The 20,814-nt window shown below is 39.0% G+C and overlaps 1 protein-coding gene across 1 annotated transcript; it reads left to right on the forward strand.

Annotated features, from left to right (window-relative positions):
- The first annotated feature begins 4,007 nt into the window (after positions 1-4,007).
- Positions 4,008-20,523, forward strand: LOC139744701 (uncharacterized). Its single transcript, XM_071655124.1, has 4 exons — positions 4,008-4,226; positions 16,386-16,546; positions 17,475-17,596; positions 18,581-20,523. The coding sequence occupies exons 1-4, from the start codon at positions 4,008-4,010 to the stop codon at positions 19,285-19,287; spliced, it is 1,209 nt and encodes a 402-aa protein (XP_071511225.1). The 3' UTR covers positions 19,288-20,523.
- The last annotated feature ends 291 nt before the right edge of the window (positions 20,524-20,814 follow it).

The following is a 20,814-nucleotide window of genomic DNA, read 5'->3' on the forward strand; positions in this document are numbered from 1 at the left end:
CTCGATGTTAAGAGCCACGAGAAATCTTATGGTTAGCGCTCTAACCACGAGCCGCGGGGGGTCCCCACTCGTAGTTAAGCACCGTGTGGACACAAAAATCAACGCACTCAAAGGGGCAGGAATTTAACCTCGAGGTTAAGATTTGTTGTGTGGACACATGTCGAAATTAGGGGGCAAGAGCTTAACCCCCCTAGGTTTCCCAACCTCGAGGTTAGGGCTTGTCGTCTGAACGTAACTTATGAGAGCTGCAAAGGAATATTGACTGGGGTTGATTGCTTCTAATGAGCATACACATCAATGCACAAATTCACTGATGTCTAGTCTATATTCATTATTTCTGGCAGGTCTGCACTGTTCATGGTTTTTGAATATAATTTACTCCAGTGGGCAGCGAAGAAGATCTATTCAATCAGACCACCAATGTTTCCTCATGTTATGTTACCAGGTCTTGAACAGGCATTTTCTTTGCTTAAGATTGAGCTTTCTCCCATTCAACTTTACTTTTCTTATGTCAAGTACAACTTTAGACTATCAAGATATGCCAGAGAGCAGATAACCCTCGCTAGAGCTTGCAGGGTCTCTAAATAGGCCCAGATCCCTGTAAGGAATGTCATGCTTACTTCACGCTTGTGTACATATTGTGCACATGTTCTCGTGATCAGAGCCTCCAGTTTGCTACAGGTTCCAGGCAGGAGAATCTCCCACGTAATTACATTGTAAAGAAAGCTTGGAGTCGGATACACAGCCCAGTCGCTGTTTCGCACGGCGTCTGGTCAGGCTAGGAATTGGAGTCTCTGTGACCAGCAACAATCTCTAAGTCTAACGTTACACATCATGCTCTAGAAACACTAACCAATGCAATGTCAACAGCAGCTAGAGCTATAACTAGATGGTCAATAATGACTCATGCATGATGAGTGATCATAACAATAACATCAACTTGATCAAGGGAAACAAGGTTTCAGTTTTCACTTACCATAACGAGATGCGATCTTTGGGGTAATTTAGTGTCTCCAGATAACCGAAAAAGTAAGGTAATGAATGCGCCTTATTGCGAGCCAATATCGGGATCAAAATCGTTGGTTTCTTTCTTGCAGTGTCAGCTCCAACACTTTGTGGTGCTGTGTCTTCGGTCCAAACGAAGGCTGCTTGAACAAAGCAAAATGCAATAATGCAGCTAAACCCCTGCAATTTACGACTTGAAAACCACGGCTTCGCCATTTGATGTTGATGTCTTTCTTGACAGCAATCAGCTGCAGTGGATTTGACCAACAACAAGGAGGTACAGTTACACGAAGTCTGTTTGACTGTGTCTGGGCTGGTTGTGTGTCAATTCCAATATTCACTCACTATGCACGCGCACGGAGGCTCCACGAAGTGCCACGCCGAATCATCCGGCTCAGAAGATCGCAGCACCTGCCTTGTTCACAGTCTACAAAGCAGAACGTTATACTTCCTGTCCGTCCGATGTCGTCCGCTGCCGTGCGATCACAAACTGCACTGAGCAAGCATTAATAGCGCGGGAAAGAACTTTTCAATCCGCGACATGTACCCAAATAGTAGCCAAAATGGCAGTGTCACTATCTAAGATTCTGCTTCTCATCGTTCCTATTAACGCACATATATCTTCTTGACCCACTTCTACTTCATTAATTACCTTTGTGTGCAAATGTACATAGAGTAAAATTGCTTGCAATGATGCTGATGTAGTTAACTCATTGAAAGTCACCCCTTCATTCATTCATTCATTCATTCATATAAGAAGCAACGTAAACAAACTACAACCATGCATGTGTTTATAGTGGTAATTGATTACTGTGCCAAAGCGTCAAATTATCGTTCTTGGGCGGGTAAACCGCTGACAAGTAACACCGTGGACACAGAACTGACTGTGGACCGCAAGATGGCGGGGGTTTACATGTTTCATGAGGTGATTGAGCGGCATGACTGGTGCTAGAATATCAAATAAATGAGAAGAATTTACTTTAACAATATCAGCTAGATATTTTACATCTAATAAAGTACGATAGCTTCTTTTAAAGTGAGTAATTCTACAATCTTTATATGATCCTCAGGTCCCTATATCATACACGTCCCTATTACAATAATGGATTCGCTCATCCACCCTAATAAATGGAAAGCACTTGGACTGACGGACAGGTGTGGGAAGCGCTCCACGTAAATCTTCCACTGGCTTCCTACTCAATCGGCTTAATAATAACTCGGCCAAACAAAAAGGTCGGATACTCTTATAGAGCAAGTCAGCCCATACTCAGTACATTATCGTCCCTGCATGCGTTCTGCATGAAAAACATAAACTGTGTACTACTGATATATGTACTTACACTGTATGCATTTAACATTTGTGTACATGAATGATCATGTATCATTGTGTGTATTTGTACCAAGTTTGTAATCTACTCTTTCAACCTTATAGAAATTCTACTTAGTATTTGAGGAGTGGGTAGGCCTATCCAAGATTAGTATAATAATATCAGCAGTCGGCTGTAAAATCGCTTTGAAATAACAATATTATTTATACCTTGTTTTTGATATTGAACAGTTTGGGGATTTATGTACAAATGTATAAGTAATTCAAATACAAATGGAAACTATGTGATGCGAGTGATGGTAATACTGTCGTTATTTTCATTCTTTACTTTTGTTATTGTTACCATTATTATTAGTTGCAGTGTAGTATAGTATTGTTATCATTTTGTTGTGTGTATGATTATAAATTTTAATCTTTAGGCCTCTCTCTGGATATCCCATCATACATCGACACTATGAGATAGGGACGATTTCTGATGGCACCTCAGGTCAAAGGATCAAGTCAACCCGGTACGGCCTTTACATTATGAAGAGGACCGTAATGAAGGGGGACATCATCCCTTTACAATCAACTACTACAATCAACTACTACTACTATCAATTATGATAACAAGGATGATGATGATGATTATAATGATACTGATAGATAAAAATAATGTGATGTACCAGTCATCATGTGACTTCTCCCATGAAATTTAACAAAACATTCATTTTGTTAGGGATTTTCAGTTGGGGGTTGGGGGTGGGGTGCGTGCGCCCCCCTTTAATTTTGTAAAGTCGCCCCCTCTTTATGGAATTCCTGGATCCGTCCCCTGATTTTGCAAATTAACAACTTTTACAACTCTGCATTTTCTTCAGCTGTGAATATTAAAGGAGTTATTCCATGATTCATCTGTACAGGGCCTGTTCTTTCCTTAGAGATTGGTAATATAGTCAACCATGCAGTATGCTCCACCACATGATGGCTTGTACTAGTATCAAAAGAAGATGGAAAAGATCTACATTCAAAGTGATTATGCATTTTGTAAACATGGCATTATCATAACTGCTTCTGATGATAATACTAATAGTAAAAGTTGGACCCAAGTAGTAGAAAAGTGGTAATGATATTAGATACATATCTGTATTTCTTTACTTCTGTTGTTTGCCAATTAAGTCCATCCATCTAATTCATTTAATTATCTATTTAAGTTATGTCACTAGGAATTTACCAATGTTACAGATTGCCAAACTCAGGTATAATATATGACTCCATTGTCTTCATGAATTATCTGTACTTATGAGCGTTTTTAGTGTGTGCTATAGCCACAGCCTCTTGATAATTCCGTCAGATGAAATTTTTGACACGCTCCAAAAGCAACGCTGCCAATCCGAGTTGTCCAAGGAAGGATTCGATTCATATTAGACTGACTAATGCGGAGGCCGAATTATTCTGTTTCCCGACCAGCTCCCTTGCATGCTGCCCCTGTGGCGAACAACCAGTCATTGAATAGCTGATAAGCCTGGCTCTCTCAGGTGTAGTGGTGTAGATTATTGTGGAGGTCATTTTCGTTTGTATCGCCGATGTTGTCTTCCTGGTCTAGGCCCTTCGTACTTTCAGAAGACCGTTCGTATTCGTTAATACTCTCTCCTTCTAATACTTTACCACAAAGAAAAGTTCTTCTTGTAGCTTGAAAATGGCAAGGTTTGGGGTACCGGAGGACTGCGATGGGACATTTTTAGAAGGCGAGCTGTCATCGTCTGCAGACGAAACTGATTACGCTCGAGCTGTTATCGATTTAGTTAAGACTGCCGATATCCCACCTCGATTTTACCAGAACAGGATATTTTCTCCTCACTCCCAAGATATGAGTAGCTTCCAGAAGGTGACAAATCCTGCAACACGATACCGACTGGTAAGAACGCAAGCGATTCATTTTCCGTCCATGTGTTTGTTTGGGAGATAATTACCGGTATACCATTGCCGATCAATCACACATGACATGTTGTGATTTGTGTTGAAGTCCATTCAAACTATTAACGCTAGTAATGATAAGATCAAAATAGTCCGCAGATATAAATTGTGAAGGCGATTATTTTGATTTTTGTTAATGTTTTGATATATATAGAATATTGTATATGTATAATTGTGTATTAGAGTTGTAGGGTGTTGTTTGTATTCATTGTGCTTATCATAGACGTAATCATGTAATTGTGATGTAAAATGTGTTTGTATTAAATGCCAGTGGAAGCCAAATTTCTATGGCTGACGTAGACCAATAAAGAAATGAATGAATGAATGAATGAATGAAATGCAAATGAATGAATGAGTGAATGAATGAATGAAGTTGATAATCTTAATGCATGTCAGTTTGCACTTTGAATTGTGTTTGGGTCTTCCGTAAATCATATTGACAGTTATTGAATATTTAATGAGTCGGTCTTAAATTCAGAAGTGCAAAAAGTAACACTTTTCCTTTGGCACTTGAACTTCTAGTGGTTCTTCTTTCGAGTTTGGCACCTATATACCGCACAAATAGATCACAGAAATTGCCATGCCTACCTTTATATACTCAAGAAACAGGTCAAGCTCACCAATTTTATGATTCTTTACACACCATTACAATTGTATGCATGCTTTATCAGGGAAAATGGGCTTCTATCTCCACTGTTAGGTCTACAATTGAGTACAAGATATGCTCGCAAAGCATTCATGTTCAAACTGCTGAACTTACCTACGTGTCGCCGAGATAGATCACACAGTCCGCACAGCTAAGTGAATGGAAGAAATCTGTCTGTTGTTAGAGGGGCTGAGGAGGCCACAGTTCAGGTGCAGTGCAGTGGAAGCCACCAAACCCTGACAATTCAGTGCAGTAAATTTACTACTGTAGTAGAGCTCGTGTACGTCAAGCAGAATGAACCCATGCACTTACAGGCAGTATTGGTAGTGAGCGAATATAAAGATCTCATACTGTATACGCCATTTATTTCGTGAGTCTAAATTTTTGCAAATCGGGAATTCCCGACGATTTCGCAAGTGGTTAAATTTGCAATCGTGGAGTCCTGTACTGAACGGAGAAATGTACATGATGCGTACGTCACATCCACATCGAGATCAAAGTCAATGTTTTCGCGTGTCTCTTAATTTCGCGAATAGTTCCTGACTCGCGCAATTCGCAAAAATAAAAACTTCACAAAATATTAGGCTTTTGCAGTATCTTATAAATGTATTACATAATACATGTACACAAAACTTGTAATGTATCCTGCAAGTGTAAGCGTCTGTCAACATTCATGACAATGTTTTCAGTATTTATAAATAATTGCCACAGCTCCACAGTTTAATTGGAATTCGGCTGCAGATGTAAGCATTTGGTGTCTTGTATGTGGTGGTATTGGACATGAAATGTACATTTTGTAACTGTCAAATTTGAATCATTTTCAATTTGAATACACACATATGTACAGATGTAGTTTAGTTGTAAGCCACTCATATCATAAAAAATTTGGTTCCTCCACTAGTCTCTTACTGTCCAAATTCATGATTTTTCTTGATTCGGTCAAGTGAAATCTGTAGTATGACAACTGTCCACTTGAAAGATTTGGAACCTGTGCACATGCGCTAGCCATCCATTGCTTTCATACAGTATCTGTGTATTATTAGCCCAAACCCAGGGCAGTACAGCCTTTTGACAAGGCACTCTCACTGTGTACGGTATTGCTTTTTGGGTGAACGAAGAGGCAAGCCCAGCTGAGTGCAATAGCACAAGGAGCCCCATCACTCTTGGCTGGGCTCAATTCACTCGACCTCAATCACTCGCCACCATACAGCGAGAGGGCCTTTATGTAGTCAAAAAGCTACAGCTGTACATGATGTGCATTGAAACTCTTTTTCTACCGTACCAGTCATGAACAAATTATGAATATTCATGAAGTATGGCACATGCACAGTACCTCACAGACTTGTTTTGAAAACATAACAAGCCATGGAAAGGAGATAAACACAAAGAAAAAAGAAATCTTTCCAAGACCATGGAAACAGTCTAGAAATGAGCAAGTTCTATGGCAGGTATAAATTAGATTTAAAAAAAGAAGAAGAAATGTTTAGTTTATTAGTACACAAAAGCACCAGCCTATTTTGCTTGTGAAATGGGCACTTTTAGAGGTGCCTGAATTTGTTTTTTTGTGGTTTTTTTTCTTCAATCATACAAAGACAGTATGCTGTTCACTAGGGGTGCTCATGGTACAACTGTACAATGGAGCACCTCGGGTTGAATTGTGGAGAATTATGGAGAAGCTGAAACAGGAGAGAACAATCTAAAATATATCAGTAAGAATCAATTTGATGTCGAAACTTGGTCATTAAATATCTGGAACTGTTGAGAAATACTTACACCTTATTCTATTCATCTCTAAGGAGCCTTGAGCTGAGCTCAAGAGTGAAATGACATCTGTTTAATGGGAATGAAACCCAAATTATGCATACAATGTACATAAGGTGAAACATGTGTCTGCATTGAGCAAATGAAGCAATAACAGATACCGGGTAGTGAAAGTTTGATGAATATTTGACAATCCATTCAAAAGTTACACAATTTGAAAGTTGGGATGTGGCCATCGCTAGATTAAAAGACAATTTGTGACGTCATGCATGGAAAACGATGATAAAGAAGATATGAAGAGAATTCCACAAAATTCCATAAAAATATGATGAAAGTACACACTCGTTTGACTTGTTACTGACATATGTGTTAAGGGTAATATTCCTCTGCTGTCTGAAAGAAATACATTGTAAGTCAAGTGGCCAGGGCCTGTTGCTTAGTGAGTACCATGTCGTTGGGATTGCCCTATAAAGATGGACAGTTTTCTTAAAAGGAAACTGAAGCCCAAATATAAATGTGGATTGAGTAAAGGCAGCAATATCACACATCAGTGAAAGTTTGAGGAAAATTGGACTTCAATTCAAAAGTTATGAATTTTCAAAGTTTTTGTGCTGTCATCACTAGATAAGATACATTCTAAGATCACTTTACCACAATTTAGATGATTCCTTCTTTGTTCATGTTTTGTTGTTGAGGACATTGGTACATTGATTTGAATGACCAGATATCATATGTACAGTCAGCACATCAAGATAACATTGAGGACAAGTCCTGAGTATACTCGGACAAGTATATTCTGACAAATGCATTTGGGAATTGCCTATTGTAGCAAAATTGGCCTGTCCTGTCCTTGCAGCACAGTAGAATATACATGTTTTCTGTGCTCAACAAATCATTTTATTGTTATAGATATTATTTCTATTATTATTATTTTTATTATCGAAAATTGAGGCACAGAATTGTATTGTAAACCGTGAGTAGCTAATTGTAGATGTAAAATTACTAAACAAACAGGATGCAAGTGATAGTTTCTTTTTGACGTAATTACATGTACTTTTTCCTGTTCATGTACTGTACGTGTATGGGGTATAAAAATTAACACAGCTACAAATTGTATATATATGTGTATAATCCTTCTATTTTGAGTCCGTAGACTACTTAATACACTAGCTGAGGAAAGTACATGTACAAAATGTAGGTATGGCAGCAAGGGCTTTAGTAAGAGTAGGCCTAATATTGTACTACATTGTTGTAGCAGTGTAAAGGGGAAAATTGTGAATTGCACTATGCACTATGCGCTCTTACCATAATCAGGCCAGGGAAGAATTCAAAACCATTTGCAATTTTGTGGCATACAAAACAATGCATGTAGCTCTACATGTGGGGAAGTACAGTACATGTAGCTTTCATGATTATCATGCATGGTGGTATTTTGTGGATTTGTAGTTGTCACATGGCAGTGTACTTACACACAGTGTACAGCTGTATGTATCCAGCAGACAAACATCATCTCTCTTTATGTTTGTCTCTTCATCTATGTGATAAGAGCAATTTGGACTGTGACATCAGAACATCACTTTGTCATGGAGTGCTTTATTACTCTCATGCACTGTCTAAATAATGATGTGACTCATGTGTTGACCTTCCCCCCAATTTATCACAAGACAAACACAATAGATTGATGGAGCGAGTTGAGTGTGTGAATTTGTGAGTGTATTAAGTGAGAGTATGTGTGCGTGTGCTAGTGTAGTAGAACCTGTGCACTTCATCTGCTAATATTGCTACGTTAATTGCCACACTAGTATCATATTAGATTTAGTTGTTGATAACTAAGGGGTATCTGAGATGGTAATTGAGGAAAAAAAAAAAGGTTTCCATGCCAACAATGGAAAATAAAAGCTGGCTTGATGGGGATGGGAGAGAAAGGCATATATTTGTACATATAACACAAGGTAAAGTAATAGTGGGTCCAATGTGTAAGGTTTAAACAGAGCTGCTACATGTATAGTGAAGGCTACAATGATATTTTGTGGTGACTATGCTTTGAAGAATAATTAGTGAACAGTGACTCTAAAGTGAAAATCCATACCTTGTTCAGGTTTGCTTCATTTTGAATAAAGTATGATCAGAGTGAGTGAAGCTAAAGCTTAGCAGTTCACAGTCTGATGAAACAAAATTTGTACCTGTAGTTCAATTTAAGGGGTAAAATTCTTGTTTATTTCACAAAATAGAGACTTGATTTTCCCTGAAACTTATCTGATATTTTACTCGGCAAATTCCAACTCATCTGAAGTTGTTCATTGTCTGAATGCATGGAGAAAAATCTGAACTTTTTTTTTTCTTAAGGGGGGGGGGGAGCTGCAGATACATTGTAGAGCAATTTTAGGTTCATGTGTCTTTGACTCATACATAGTGGTGTACATGTGAATGGAGCTTACAAACTGTTCGAACTGTACTGGAGACTTTAGCTAGGCCTTGGAGCAGATCCCCATATGACACAATATCACAATTATTAAGTAAGTTCCCAAATTCTTTGCATTATCAAGGTCTCATGTATCAAGGCTCATACACACCTACTGAAATAATCAAGAATACACATAGATCTCTATACAATGGCAGTTGGTGTCACAGGATGGTCTCATTTCATGCAGACTTCAATGGGGCAAAGGAATTTAATCATTGATACCAATGCAAAAAAGCACTTTCGTCATGATGGCAATATATATTCATTATATACAACTATAGGCATACCAGTGGTTGAGTCTGTTACCGACAGTTCATGCTGGGGCTATCATGCTCTACTTTACAGCATTGAGCACTTTTTAAGTCAATCCTCTACAATCTGTACCTAACTGATACATGTATGTGTGTATTACTTAGAAAATAGTAGGCATCATCTGTAAGGTGATACATCTGTAACATAGGATCTCAAGTTGTTCAAATCTGCACTTATCTCACAGGTGGCCCATGGGTAAGGACCATGAAGAAACATTGCTAAATATTTTCTTTTCTTCATCTCTAGGCACAAGTAGTTAAAGGGACTGTACAGTACTGGTTGAGGTGGGGATTCCGTATCCGGGCACTTACCCCCTGGGCAACTACCCTCCGGATAACTACCACCCGGACAATTACCCCCCAGGTCTATTCCCCCTTAGGGCAACTACCACCCGGACAATTACCCTCCTAGGGTAATCACCCTCCAGGGCCATAACCCCCTAGGACAACTACCACCCGGTCATCTACCCTCCTAGGGCAACTACCCCCAAGGGCAATTACCCCTAGGACATCTACCCCCTGGATATCTACCCCCTGGATGACTACCCCCCAGATAACTACCCCCCAGATAACTACCACCCGGATAACTACCCCCTGGATAACTACCCCCTGGATAACTACCCCCTGGATAACTACCCCCCGGAGAACTACCCCCTGGGTAACTCCCCCCCCCCCCCGGATAACTACCCCCAGGATAACTACCACCCGGATAACTACCCCCCGGATAACTACCCCCAGGATAACTACCACCCGGATTACTACCCCCCCCCCATAACCATACCCCGAACCCCCCCCCCCCCCCGCCCCCTCCTGATACTTACCTACTGGACAACCCTCCCTCCCCGCCCCCCGAAAGTTACCACCCGTTGTAATTTTTCCATAAGTTCATAACACCATATCAGAAGATGCACCTTTCTCTTACACTGTCATCATTTGTGACCCTACACCTCAAAACAAACAAAAAGTCGCTAGATATGAATTTTTATAGTTAAGACCACATTCTGAAAGAGCAGACTTTAAGCTTTAAAATGATGTATAACTCAAATCAAATGGACTCTCCTAACCTATCTAAATATTGGAAAGAAAGCACAAACTCAGGAAAAGTGGGAACTGAGAAAAGAGGCTCTGAAGTACAGTGTCTATTCAAGCGCTTAATCTTTACCAAACCGTGCTGGCTGTGCGATGAATGGGACAAAAAACAGGAAGTAAACCACCAGATTAACAACAATGAAGGGATTATCAGATTAAACTGAAATTAAGCATGCCTCATTAACACATTCTGTCCATAATTAATGCCAATTTTCAAAGCAGTATAGCACTATCCTTTCAAAAGTTATTAGAGTTGAAAGTAAAGAGTGTGGACAAGGTTTTTCAGAAATGAAAAAGGGATTCTAAAGACATGCCTAATCACACTATTCTACCAAAAAAGAACACACACTTTCCTGCCCGTTTTATGATACCAAATTTTAGCATAATGTAAAAGAAGACCCGCTCTTTCAGAAAATATGAAAAAGTCAAGTTCGGCTAGGTTGACCCATTTCACTTATTTTCAGTCCTCACGCAAAATCAGTGTGTGTGACTTTATGTTCGTTTTGAGGTGCACGGTCACATTTACTCTTTTGGCTTGTCATTTTCTACCGTTATAACACATTAGACGATAAACATAAGAAAAGGAGAGTTGATTTCACTGCAATTCATATTCCGTTAACATTAGCGAGGGACCCTTCGATATAAAGCCATAATTTCTGATAGGATCCGGGCACGGTTTTATGAAAGTTATCAGTCCTGACAAGCTGTCAGTTCCATACAATTACCAATCGTTGGAGGTCGATCAAAGCAGGTCCATGGTAACAAGTCAGTGACTCGAGCTTATCAATCAAGCAGAACCCATGGTTTTATTGAAATTATTAGAGACTAACAAGATGTCATAACTGGCAACTTTTATCAAACGGTGCCCTAATCTGTCATAAGAGTAAAATTACAGCTTGTTTTACATACAAGTAGAATTGTGCTAGTTTTCAAATTAAATGTTCTCGACACTTTCAGAGGAAATCCAGTTCAAATATAGGTTAGTCTCATTAGAAAGAGTAAAATATTACGAGTTTAACGGTATTACTTTTTTTTATACAAAACACCCCTAGTTGTTAACGAAGTCTTTTGTCCTGCACCCTCTTTTTGAATAGATCTATAGAGAGTTGTAGTTGACAGAATCCTTTTTACATTATAGGGCTGCTCTGTTTTATCCCGGCCATTTCAAGAGTTTTTTTTTTTTCACAAAAACCTGAATCCTTCTTGGAATAACATGCTCCTTAATATTTCGTGAGGGGTTTCTAATTATCTCACCCAAAAGATGTTTAAAACCTGAAGTTAGGTCTCGACCAAAACCAGATGATATGATTTTTTTTTTTCCAATTCAAATAGCAAACGTTGTTCGGAAATAACATTGAGAGACGTACTTTTCTGGGGGAGAGTTATTGTAAGAGGGGTGATTGTTTGGAGCCTAATTTTAATAAGGAGTAATTGTCAAGGGAGGTAATGCTCTGCGGTGATCATACCAAGGAGGTGACAATCTCTTCCCACATCCTTGATATACTAGTTGTTAATGCCCAATAATGCAGTAGGGCAATTCTGAAATGAGCGTTAACGGTATAACAGTAAAATAGTTACAAAATTGATGAAACAATACAAAGAAAGCACATTAAGACAGAGACGAAGTACACAAATAAAGATACAGTGCACTCCCGTTACAACGAACACGGTTATAACGAAATTTCGTTGTAACGAAGCAAAACTTCTGGTCCCAAAATTATCGCCATTAAAGTCTATGGTACAAAATTCGCTTATAACGAAGACGGTTATAACAAAATTTTCGTTATCACGAAGTCTTTTCTGAGCGCCACTGACAAAGAAAAACAAAAGAAATGTGCTCCGTTATAACGAAATGCGGATCGCATTCGAAAATGCATAGCGGAACAAGCATTTTTAAAGCGTCTCTGCATGAGCGAACGCATCATTGAATGTTCACTCCCGTGTATCACGCACAGTTTCCGAGGGGAACTTGCGTTATTGTAATACAATAATCTGAATTCAGATAAGGTTTGTTTCATTGTTCCGAAGTCCTTTAATACAAAACACACAGATTCTGATACAACTGAATGTCCGTTAGTTCGGAAGTGAAAGAGGGTTTGTTATTAAGCACATTTTGGCGTTATTCCAAAGGTTCGTTAATCCGGTAATAAAATATGGTCCTTATTCTTATTCTTATACGGTTCGTTAGTCCGAAAATGACAGGAATTCAAAACGTTCGTTAATCGGAACATTACAAAAAGTATCGTTAATCCATGGTGGAAAAAGGAGAGTACACTAACAAAGCTTAAGAATTACAATTCTTATAATCGTCTTAAGATAAATAAATCTTCGAAATAACAAACCTTTCTCATTTTTTTTTCATTAACAGAATTTCTTCGGAATAACGAACCTTATTTCATTTTCGGATGAAAAAGCCTTCGGAACAACGGACTTTCTGAATAGTGAACCTTTCTCTTTTTTTGATTTATAAACCTTCAGAATGACGAACCTCATTTCATTTTCAGATCAACGAACCTTCGGAAAATGAACAATTTTGTTTTTATTATTATTTTGATCTAAATTATGAACTCTCGGAATAATGATTCTGCGGAAATGCGAACCTTTACATAAACACACCATCGGAATCCCGGGGATGGCGAAACTTCGGAATAAGGAGCCTTCGGAGTAACGTACTTTAGTAAGAAAAGAACCTTTGGAATAGCGAACTGTAACCAAATCGTACACCGTCATTTTCTACACATGTGTGACAACACAAACAACTTTATGCTTTTTTTAAAATGTAATATTTAAACGAAATTAAAAAGATAATCTCCCATTTCACATAGCTTTCCAGCGTATGATGAGGATTCAACAAACATAATTTTTTATGCGTGGTTTCCTTCTTTTCGTTATACATTGCATATTATATTTGTTCGGTTATAATGAAATTTCGTTAAAATGAAAAAAAAAAAACAACAACTGCCGGTCCTGAGCATTTCGTTTTAACGGGAGTGCACTGCACATGAACACACACGAGATAAATCCCTTGTAATGAGAGAAAGAGGAAAGGTGAGTTATGAATGACAGGAATAGACTACCTTCACGGTGGACAGAGAAAATCGAGAGGGAAGAGGAAGATGATGGGTCAAAACCAGGGCACGTGAGGCATGAGATATAAGCGCCTCAAAATAAAGAAGTGTTACATAGAGTTGTGGTAAACGATAGACGATTGTGGTTAAAAACATATTGCAAAAAGTTTAACTCATTCTGAAATGTAACATTTCTTCAAAATGTCTTTAGTTCATTGGTAAAGGCATTCAAACTTAATTTTTTTTTTATACTTACGTACTATACTATCAAGAGAAATCCAAGATTTCGGAACAGTAAAAGAAAATACAGATTTAGCGAAAATAGTTTTGGTTAAAGGCATTGACATTTACTGGATTACCGGGTAGGATATGAAGGGACAGCTTCGTTTTTTATGAACATAGAGTCAAAATACAGAGGGAGAAATTAAGCTTGTACATAAATCGTCCTAAATGCAAACGATACAAATCATAAATCCTTAAGATGTTGTTTTCATAAGATGATGTATCAGTATGGCATCTCCGTGATTCCTGGCAAATAATACAAAGAACTTCGTTTCCTGTAGTAATGATATTCCTTTTATTAAAAGTAAGATTGGGGGTGGGGGGTGGGGGTGGGGGCAATGACCCGGGAGGTAGTTACCCAGGGGGTAATTGGCGTGGTGCACTGTCCTGGGGGTAATTTTCCTCTTGATAGTTATAGGGGAGGGGGAGTTGTAGGCCTACTTATCCGGGGTAATCATCCATGGGAAGTTATCAGAGGGGGTAGTTATCGGGTGGAAGTTATCTGGGGTCTGGTTTTCGGAGGAGGGGGTAATTAACCTGGGGGTAATTATCCTGGTGGTAATTATCGGGGGGGGGGGGGGGGAGGCTAGTTATCCGGGGGTGATTATCCGGGGGGGCTATTATCTGGGGGTAATCATCGGGGGGGGGGGGGGGGGGGGTAATTATCCGGGGGGTAATTATCCGAGGGGTAATTATCCGGGGGGTAGTTATCCGGGGGGGTAGTTATCGTGGGGGTAGTTACCCAGGGGGTAGTTCTCCGGGGGGTAGTTACCCAGGGGGTAGTTCTCCGGGGGGTAGTTATCCAGGGGGTAGTTCTCCGGGGGGTAGTTACCCAGGGGGTAGTTTTCCGGGGGGTAGTTATCCAGGGGGTAGTTATCCGAGGGGGTAGTTATCCAGGGGTAGTTATCCGAGGGGTAGTTATCCAGGGGGTAATTTTCCTAAGGGGGAATTGCCCTAGGGGGTGATTGCCCTAGGAGGGTAGTTGTCCGGGGGGTAGTTGTCCTAGGGGGTAATTACCCTGGAGGGTAATTGCCATTGGAGGGTAGTTGTCCGGGGGGTAGTTGCCCTAGGGGGGAATTGTCCTGGGGGGTAATTATCCGGGTGGTAGTTATCCGGAGGGTGGTTTTCCAGGGGGTAGAGTTCCTAGAACCGGGGATTCAGGTTTATAACATTCTTAAGTGAGATGAGGAGAAACCTCTTATGAAATATAAAAAAGCATGTAATTTTAAGAAGGATTCAGCGTTTATTTGATGAAAATTTGTTTTCAAATGGCTGAAATATGAAAAAAGGTGATAAGGCAACAGGCCACGCCTTTTATTTGGATCTCTTTGTTTCACCTTGTTTTTGGATATATCTCAGCCATTTCAAAACCGATTTTCATCAAATAAACTTTTGAATCCCCTTAGAATTTTATGCTCTTTGACATCTTATCAGAGTGGTTTCTGAATATCTCGCAAAATGTTAAAAGCTAAATCCTCACCTCAACCAGAACTGTACACACCCTTTAAGCCCATGAAAGGTACTTGATCAAGAAGAAAACGTTCGAGGGTACTTCGAGTTTCTTTCTTTCTTTTTTATTTGGGGTAGAGGTGGGGGAGAATACCCTATAGATAAAATGTATCTGTTTTTTTTTTCTCTCTCTCTTTTTTTTTTGGGGGGGGGATGGGGAGGCAGTGTCTACTTTCAGTTTTGAACCCTAACATGCCCTGTGCCCAACTTTCCAAACTTTGTCATCAGCATTCAGTGATTACTTAATCTATCTAAAATTGACCTATGTGCAGTGATAGAGAGTAGCAAGCCCACTCATGTGTAGTTAAGTGCATCAGTCCAGAGAGGACCTCCCTGATTAGTCCAACAGAAGGCCATGGTGACACAAAAGGGATAGGGGGATTAGGTAATCTCTATTCTTTGACAATTTAGTTTCCACTCATCTTTGCCAATCAGAGAACAAAACACAGGAAGGGTTAACAGAATCAATATTTGTTGTTGTTGTTGATTGGAAAACATTCCAAAGGTGGCCCTTCATATATTCTGCATCTCTAGATAAATCAGAAGGGAAAGGCTAATTAGAAGAAATCCTGTCGAAAATATGAATTTTACATCTTCAGCATGTTACAGAAAGGAAAAGAAAAAATATACAATGTATATATATACATAACAGTATATGCACACAAAAATTGATATATTAGAATTAAACTTGACAAGACTCATGCAGCTGTAAATATGCTTCTGCAAAATATATGAAGTAGAAATCTGGTTGCCATATACAAGGCATTGTCCTTAGCATGGTAGAAGTGTTTGGTTTTTTTTTTTCAGATAAAGCTGATCTCATCAGGTCTCCATATTACTAATTTCTCTCTGTTCTCTCTTTCAGCTTGCTTAAAATGACCATACAGTACATCTTCAATATTGCTAGCATTTTGTGTGTGTGTGTGTTTTTATACAATCTTTTTCATGTTCTGTTTTCCAATATGTCCAGCTCCACAGGGAATGGGGAAAGAGGGTATCGAGCAAAGTTGAGGGTTCAGGCGTGATGGCGCTGTTGACCACTGATGACCAGTCGCTGGACGAGACAGCAGCACAACGTATAGCTAGAGACATTCAAGCTCTTCTGAAGGGAATAGAGTGTGACTTTTTGAGGTAGGTGTGAGGTAGCAAGCAATGTAGAGATGGTATGGAGATGATTTTATCCGATCCAAATGAGTAAATTCTCTATATATTCACTGCACTGTAAGTAAGAGAAATCAAAACTGTCACACTCGTCCCGTCTGTAAGACAGGATTGTAATAACTCATGCAAGATTGAATGTCCAGATTGACATTCATCGTGACTTTTTTTTATAGTCAAACAGTGTTGTAAGTTTAATCAATACCTAGTATACCAAGCGATTTGTGTACTGGTTGCATTGATATGCATATATGGTATTATTTTATTATTGGAGCTTTCTGATAAGATTTTTCCAGCCATCTCTTGGTTTAACATATGAATGATTTTTTTTTTTTACTTTAGTTCTGTTTTTTTTTTTTTACTTTCTGTGGTATGACAGCATTTAAGATTTGTAGGGGGAAATAGGAAGTGTTTGTTTTGTATTTAAATTGATGTCACTAAGCTGATCCATTGAAATGACTGATAACCGTTTTGCTGGAGCCAGTTAAATCGCAATTCTGCTTCAACTGCTACTGACATGTTGTTTTCATGAAAAGAAAAATGGGGCTCTTCTGGAAATGATTTGCCCCATCCACTTCCAGTACTGATATCAAATCAAAGATTATTATCAACAAATCAAACAATATTGTTTTTCAAACCAAGAATAGCTTGTAAAAATAATTGTCTTCATAGTGGAAGCTCATAAAAAAAGTCACCACATGAGAGCTCATGAAAAAACCCACATCTTCACATCAGATTTTATGAAACAAATAACATTATGAAATAATATAAACATGAGAGATTAAAAAATGATAAATGATTAACATGTCTCATGCTAGAATTGATCCATCCACTGTAAATTCAGTGCTTTGAGTGAGAGTGACCTTAGCTTATTTATCCTTTGCAATCACTGTACTTCAAGATGGGACCAGCAGTGCCTGCTTCTTGGATTCCAGTCTGCAGCTGAATACAAGCAGCTTGGGGAGCACTTTATGGATGGACATCTGGATACATGTGGAGGGTCAAAGGTCATGCAACTAGAAGGTTTGTATTTGTTGTAGTACATTACCCCTTCTAACGTGGTATGGGAGGTGCCTATGAAATATACCATAGATTACTAACCATTTAGAAAATATTTGAAACTCAGTTGAGTATTATTACTCACTTTCCAATAGATTCAGCAGGGGCTTTGTAGGCTGATTATGTACGTACATCATATATCAGGAGTTTGCCAATGTCTTCTACTCAGCAAGTAATGCTTTTCTACCTGTCAAGAGAATAGATTTTGGTGATGATTTGGCTACAGATAACAATAACCACTGGTATTGACTCATATATTAAAGTACAAGCATTTGTGGGCTGTAAAGTGTAGAGACATAGTTTCTTAATAAAATGGAAGATATTGTGACACTCTTATTCATGATTTATATAATAAAACATCTGCTGTTACTTAGATATATGCCATTTTCCATGCATAATATATCATGACAGATACTACAGAAATGACCTAGCAGTATGATAGTACTGCACAAGGATGTGAGATGCATTTTGTCAGTACAACATTTCACTAATTGGGACAATTTCACAGATGGTTGAATTCAAAATCAAATTCACAATGGAATGCTAAGCAAAGTGATGGTATGAGAAGTATTATCCTTCTTTTAGAGAAAAGTGTGCCATTTCCAGTCATGGAGACCATACATGAAGAATGTGTGTTCCAAGAGGCAGGATTTTTGTGAGTTGTTCATTTTGTGAATACTGGTCCAGTTGTGGAATTCACATAATAAGTTAAGTAAAAATACTGTGTATACTGTATTTGGCGTGTGTTCAGACTGATAGAAATATGACTGAGTATCTGTGTAGGCCTCACCCTTAAAATGCAGAAACTATCCGTATGCTTGATCGTAACATAATCTACAGAGCCAGGCGGTTGAGTGATGATTACTAGCGTTGAAGCAGACTGAGTGGGCTTCATAGCTGTTTGACAGAAATGTTTTGATTTTCACTTCTTTTTCTCAAAAACTTCAGCTGCCAAGTTAACCAACCCTCCTCGCAGTCTCCTGGAGATCAGTGTACCAAAGCAGCAAGGAGATCCCACCAGGGCTGGCATTTCATCCTTTCTGGAGGTCTTCTCTGCATCTTTCACTCATGCCACCATCTTAGAAGAAGAGGGAGCACCTGCTGATACTGTGCCCTCCGACAGCGTCCCTTCCATGGGTGTGGTCCTCTTCTTTACCCCCCAAACCCAGTCGCGAGCAGCCAAGATCCAGCAGATCTTGTCCAGCCCACCCTGGCAGACAAGGTCTTTCTCTGAGGAGGTGTCCAAGATGGAAAATGAAACTTCCTTCTACATCCATTCAGAGAGGGCGCTGCCCATGTGGGGTGTGCGTACCGGAGCTGCAGCAACTGGCGTGCGCCTCCTGCTCCTTGTGCGTGATCCAAGTAAATTTGATGCCATGGACGAGTTCTATCGTCAGTTTACTGGTGTCACCGCACTGGAGCACAAGACAGACACCAGTGCGCTGCGTTACAGTACTTATAGTCTATCGGACAAGTGTGAGTTCACACTGGCACACTATCCTGGCTGCAAGCCCTGTACCCTTGACTCTCTTGCAGTAGGATTCCATATCAGGAATTTGAATAAAGCAACGGGAGCTGAACGGCTGAATGATGACCACTGGCTGACCAGGGACCCAGAAGGCAATAAGGTTGCTCTTTTCTCTGTAAGAAGATAGAATGAAGCATCTTGGGCTGCCATGTGTTTCTTAAAACATCACACCAATTCTTTCATCACAGATTCTCTAGTGTTGAAAAAAGTTTCTCTGATGTTTGTAGCCTTTTGCAAGTGATACTTCAACCTCCTGTGTTACCCCAATATGTGTTTTAATAATGTAAAGATACAATGTCACACATAGAGGCACCTTTCTAAGATGGCAATCAATCTAGTTTACCTATCACTTTATCTCATCAGCTGCTATATGTCACCACCTGCCTCGTGAAGCTTGATATTGTGCCTTACATTGCATGAACACAATTTTTTCATCATGCTCAGGATGGTTTCGTAATTTGTTTTTAAAGATATGAAGGTTAATCATTCGCCGTCACTCATGAAGAAACATGTCATTTACAATACAGTCATTTTTTTTTATGTGGAATGGTTCATTATCATTCACTCTTCATGGTACAGCTAAATGTGTACGCTCAGATATTCTAGCAACCAAATTTAAATGCCATCATCTAAAAAAAAAGAAAAAAAACCCAAAAAACACATTCAATCTGGAAGATAATAATGTGCAACTGAAATTGTGTTATGATTGCTGGAAATGACAAAAATCATATTTGTAGTGATTGATATTTAAACCTTTTGATACTTTCTTCTTTCTATACTGACGGGTGCATGTTTAGTGGGTCTGTAGCCAACAGGATCTTGTGTCATGAAGAATGCAGAATACGAAGTGTTTTGTATTTGTACGTAGTGTTTTGTGTTCTGCAAGTGTGTATCGCTTACGTTGAGTCAAGTCTTTCTTGAGTACATTCGTATCTGTTCTTCAACTAATGCCCATGTGCAAGAGTTCAGAGGGAAAAGATGCACGCATGTCTAGAACATGTTATACTTAATATACAGCTGTGTGAAAATACATATCACTTTGCGAAAGGAATAGCAGTGTTATACGCTGTCACAGTCTGTAAATGCTGAGATTATTTTGTACAGGGAAATTGCTGTAAAAGTAGTTTTCAAGTGTGAAAATAATCAATTAGTAAGCATTTACAATGTATGATTGGGCAATGCTTGACTGGAGAAATGTCTCAATATTTTTAGGTATGTTTTACCGTTATTTCTTTCTTGCCCAGACTGTGTGTGAGTTTTTATCAGTCCAGAAATTACCAGAATGTTTCAGTAAATAGACAGCTCTTCATCAGTCATAGTTTATGGTTCCAATTTATTACAATGTCTTCTCCATTCACAAAATTTTCAGAATTGCCATATTTTTTTTCATACTGAGAAAAATATTGCATCATAGGTAATGTTTCCATTCATTCCGGAGTCCACTGTGTGATTAGAAACTTTTTGTTTTTTGTTTGTTTGTTTGTTTGTTTGTTTGTTTGTTTGTTTGTTTGTTTGTTTGTGTTTTTTTTTTTGGGGGGGGGGGTGTTGTTTTGTTTTTCTTTCATAAGACTAGGTCTATAAGAGCTTTTAAACACAATTGTTTTTTCTTCTCTTCATGAAGTATTCCACTAATTACAGCTTCAGATAATGCTAT

Source organism: Diadema antillarum, unplaced genomic scaffold (assembly GCF_040938485.1).
Source record: "Diadema antillarum isolate AM-2024a unplaced genomic scaffold, OU_Dant_1.0 seq00001204_RagTag, whole genome shotgun sequence".
NCBI classification, from domain to species: Eukaryota; Metazoa; Echinodermata; class Echinoidea; order Diadematoida; family Diadematidae; genus Diadema; species Diadema antillarum.

What these genes read in the sequence shown, in the direction of transcription:
- LOC139744701 (XM_071655124.1), top strand. Translation starts at nt 4,008, where the DNA reads ATGGCAAGGTTTGGGGTACCGGAGGACTGCGATGGGACATTTTTAGAA. An exon ending in CTGCAACACGATACCGACTG is followed by an intron (nt 4,227 to 16,385) that starts GTAAGAACGCAA and finishes CAATATGTCCAG; the next exon opens with CTCCACAGGGAATGGGGAAA. An exon ending in ATAGAGTGTGACTTTTTGAG is followed by an intron (nt 16,547 to 17,474) that starts GTAGGTGTGAGG and finishes CTGTACTTCAAG; the next exon opens with ATGGGACCAGCAGTGCCTGC.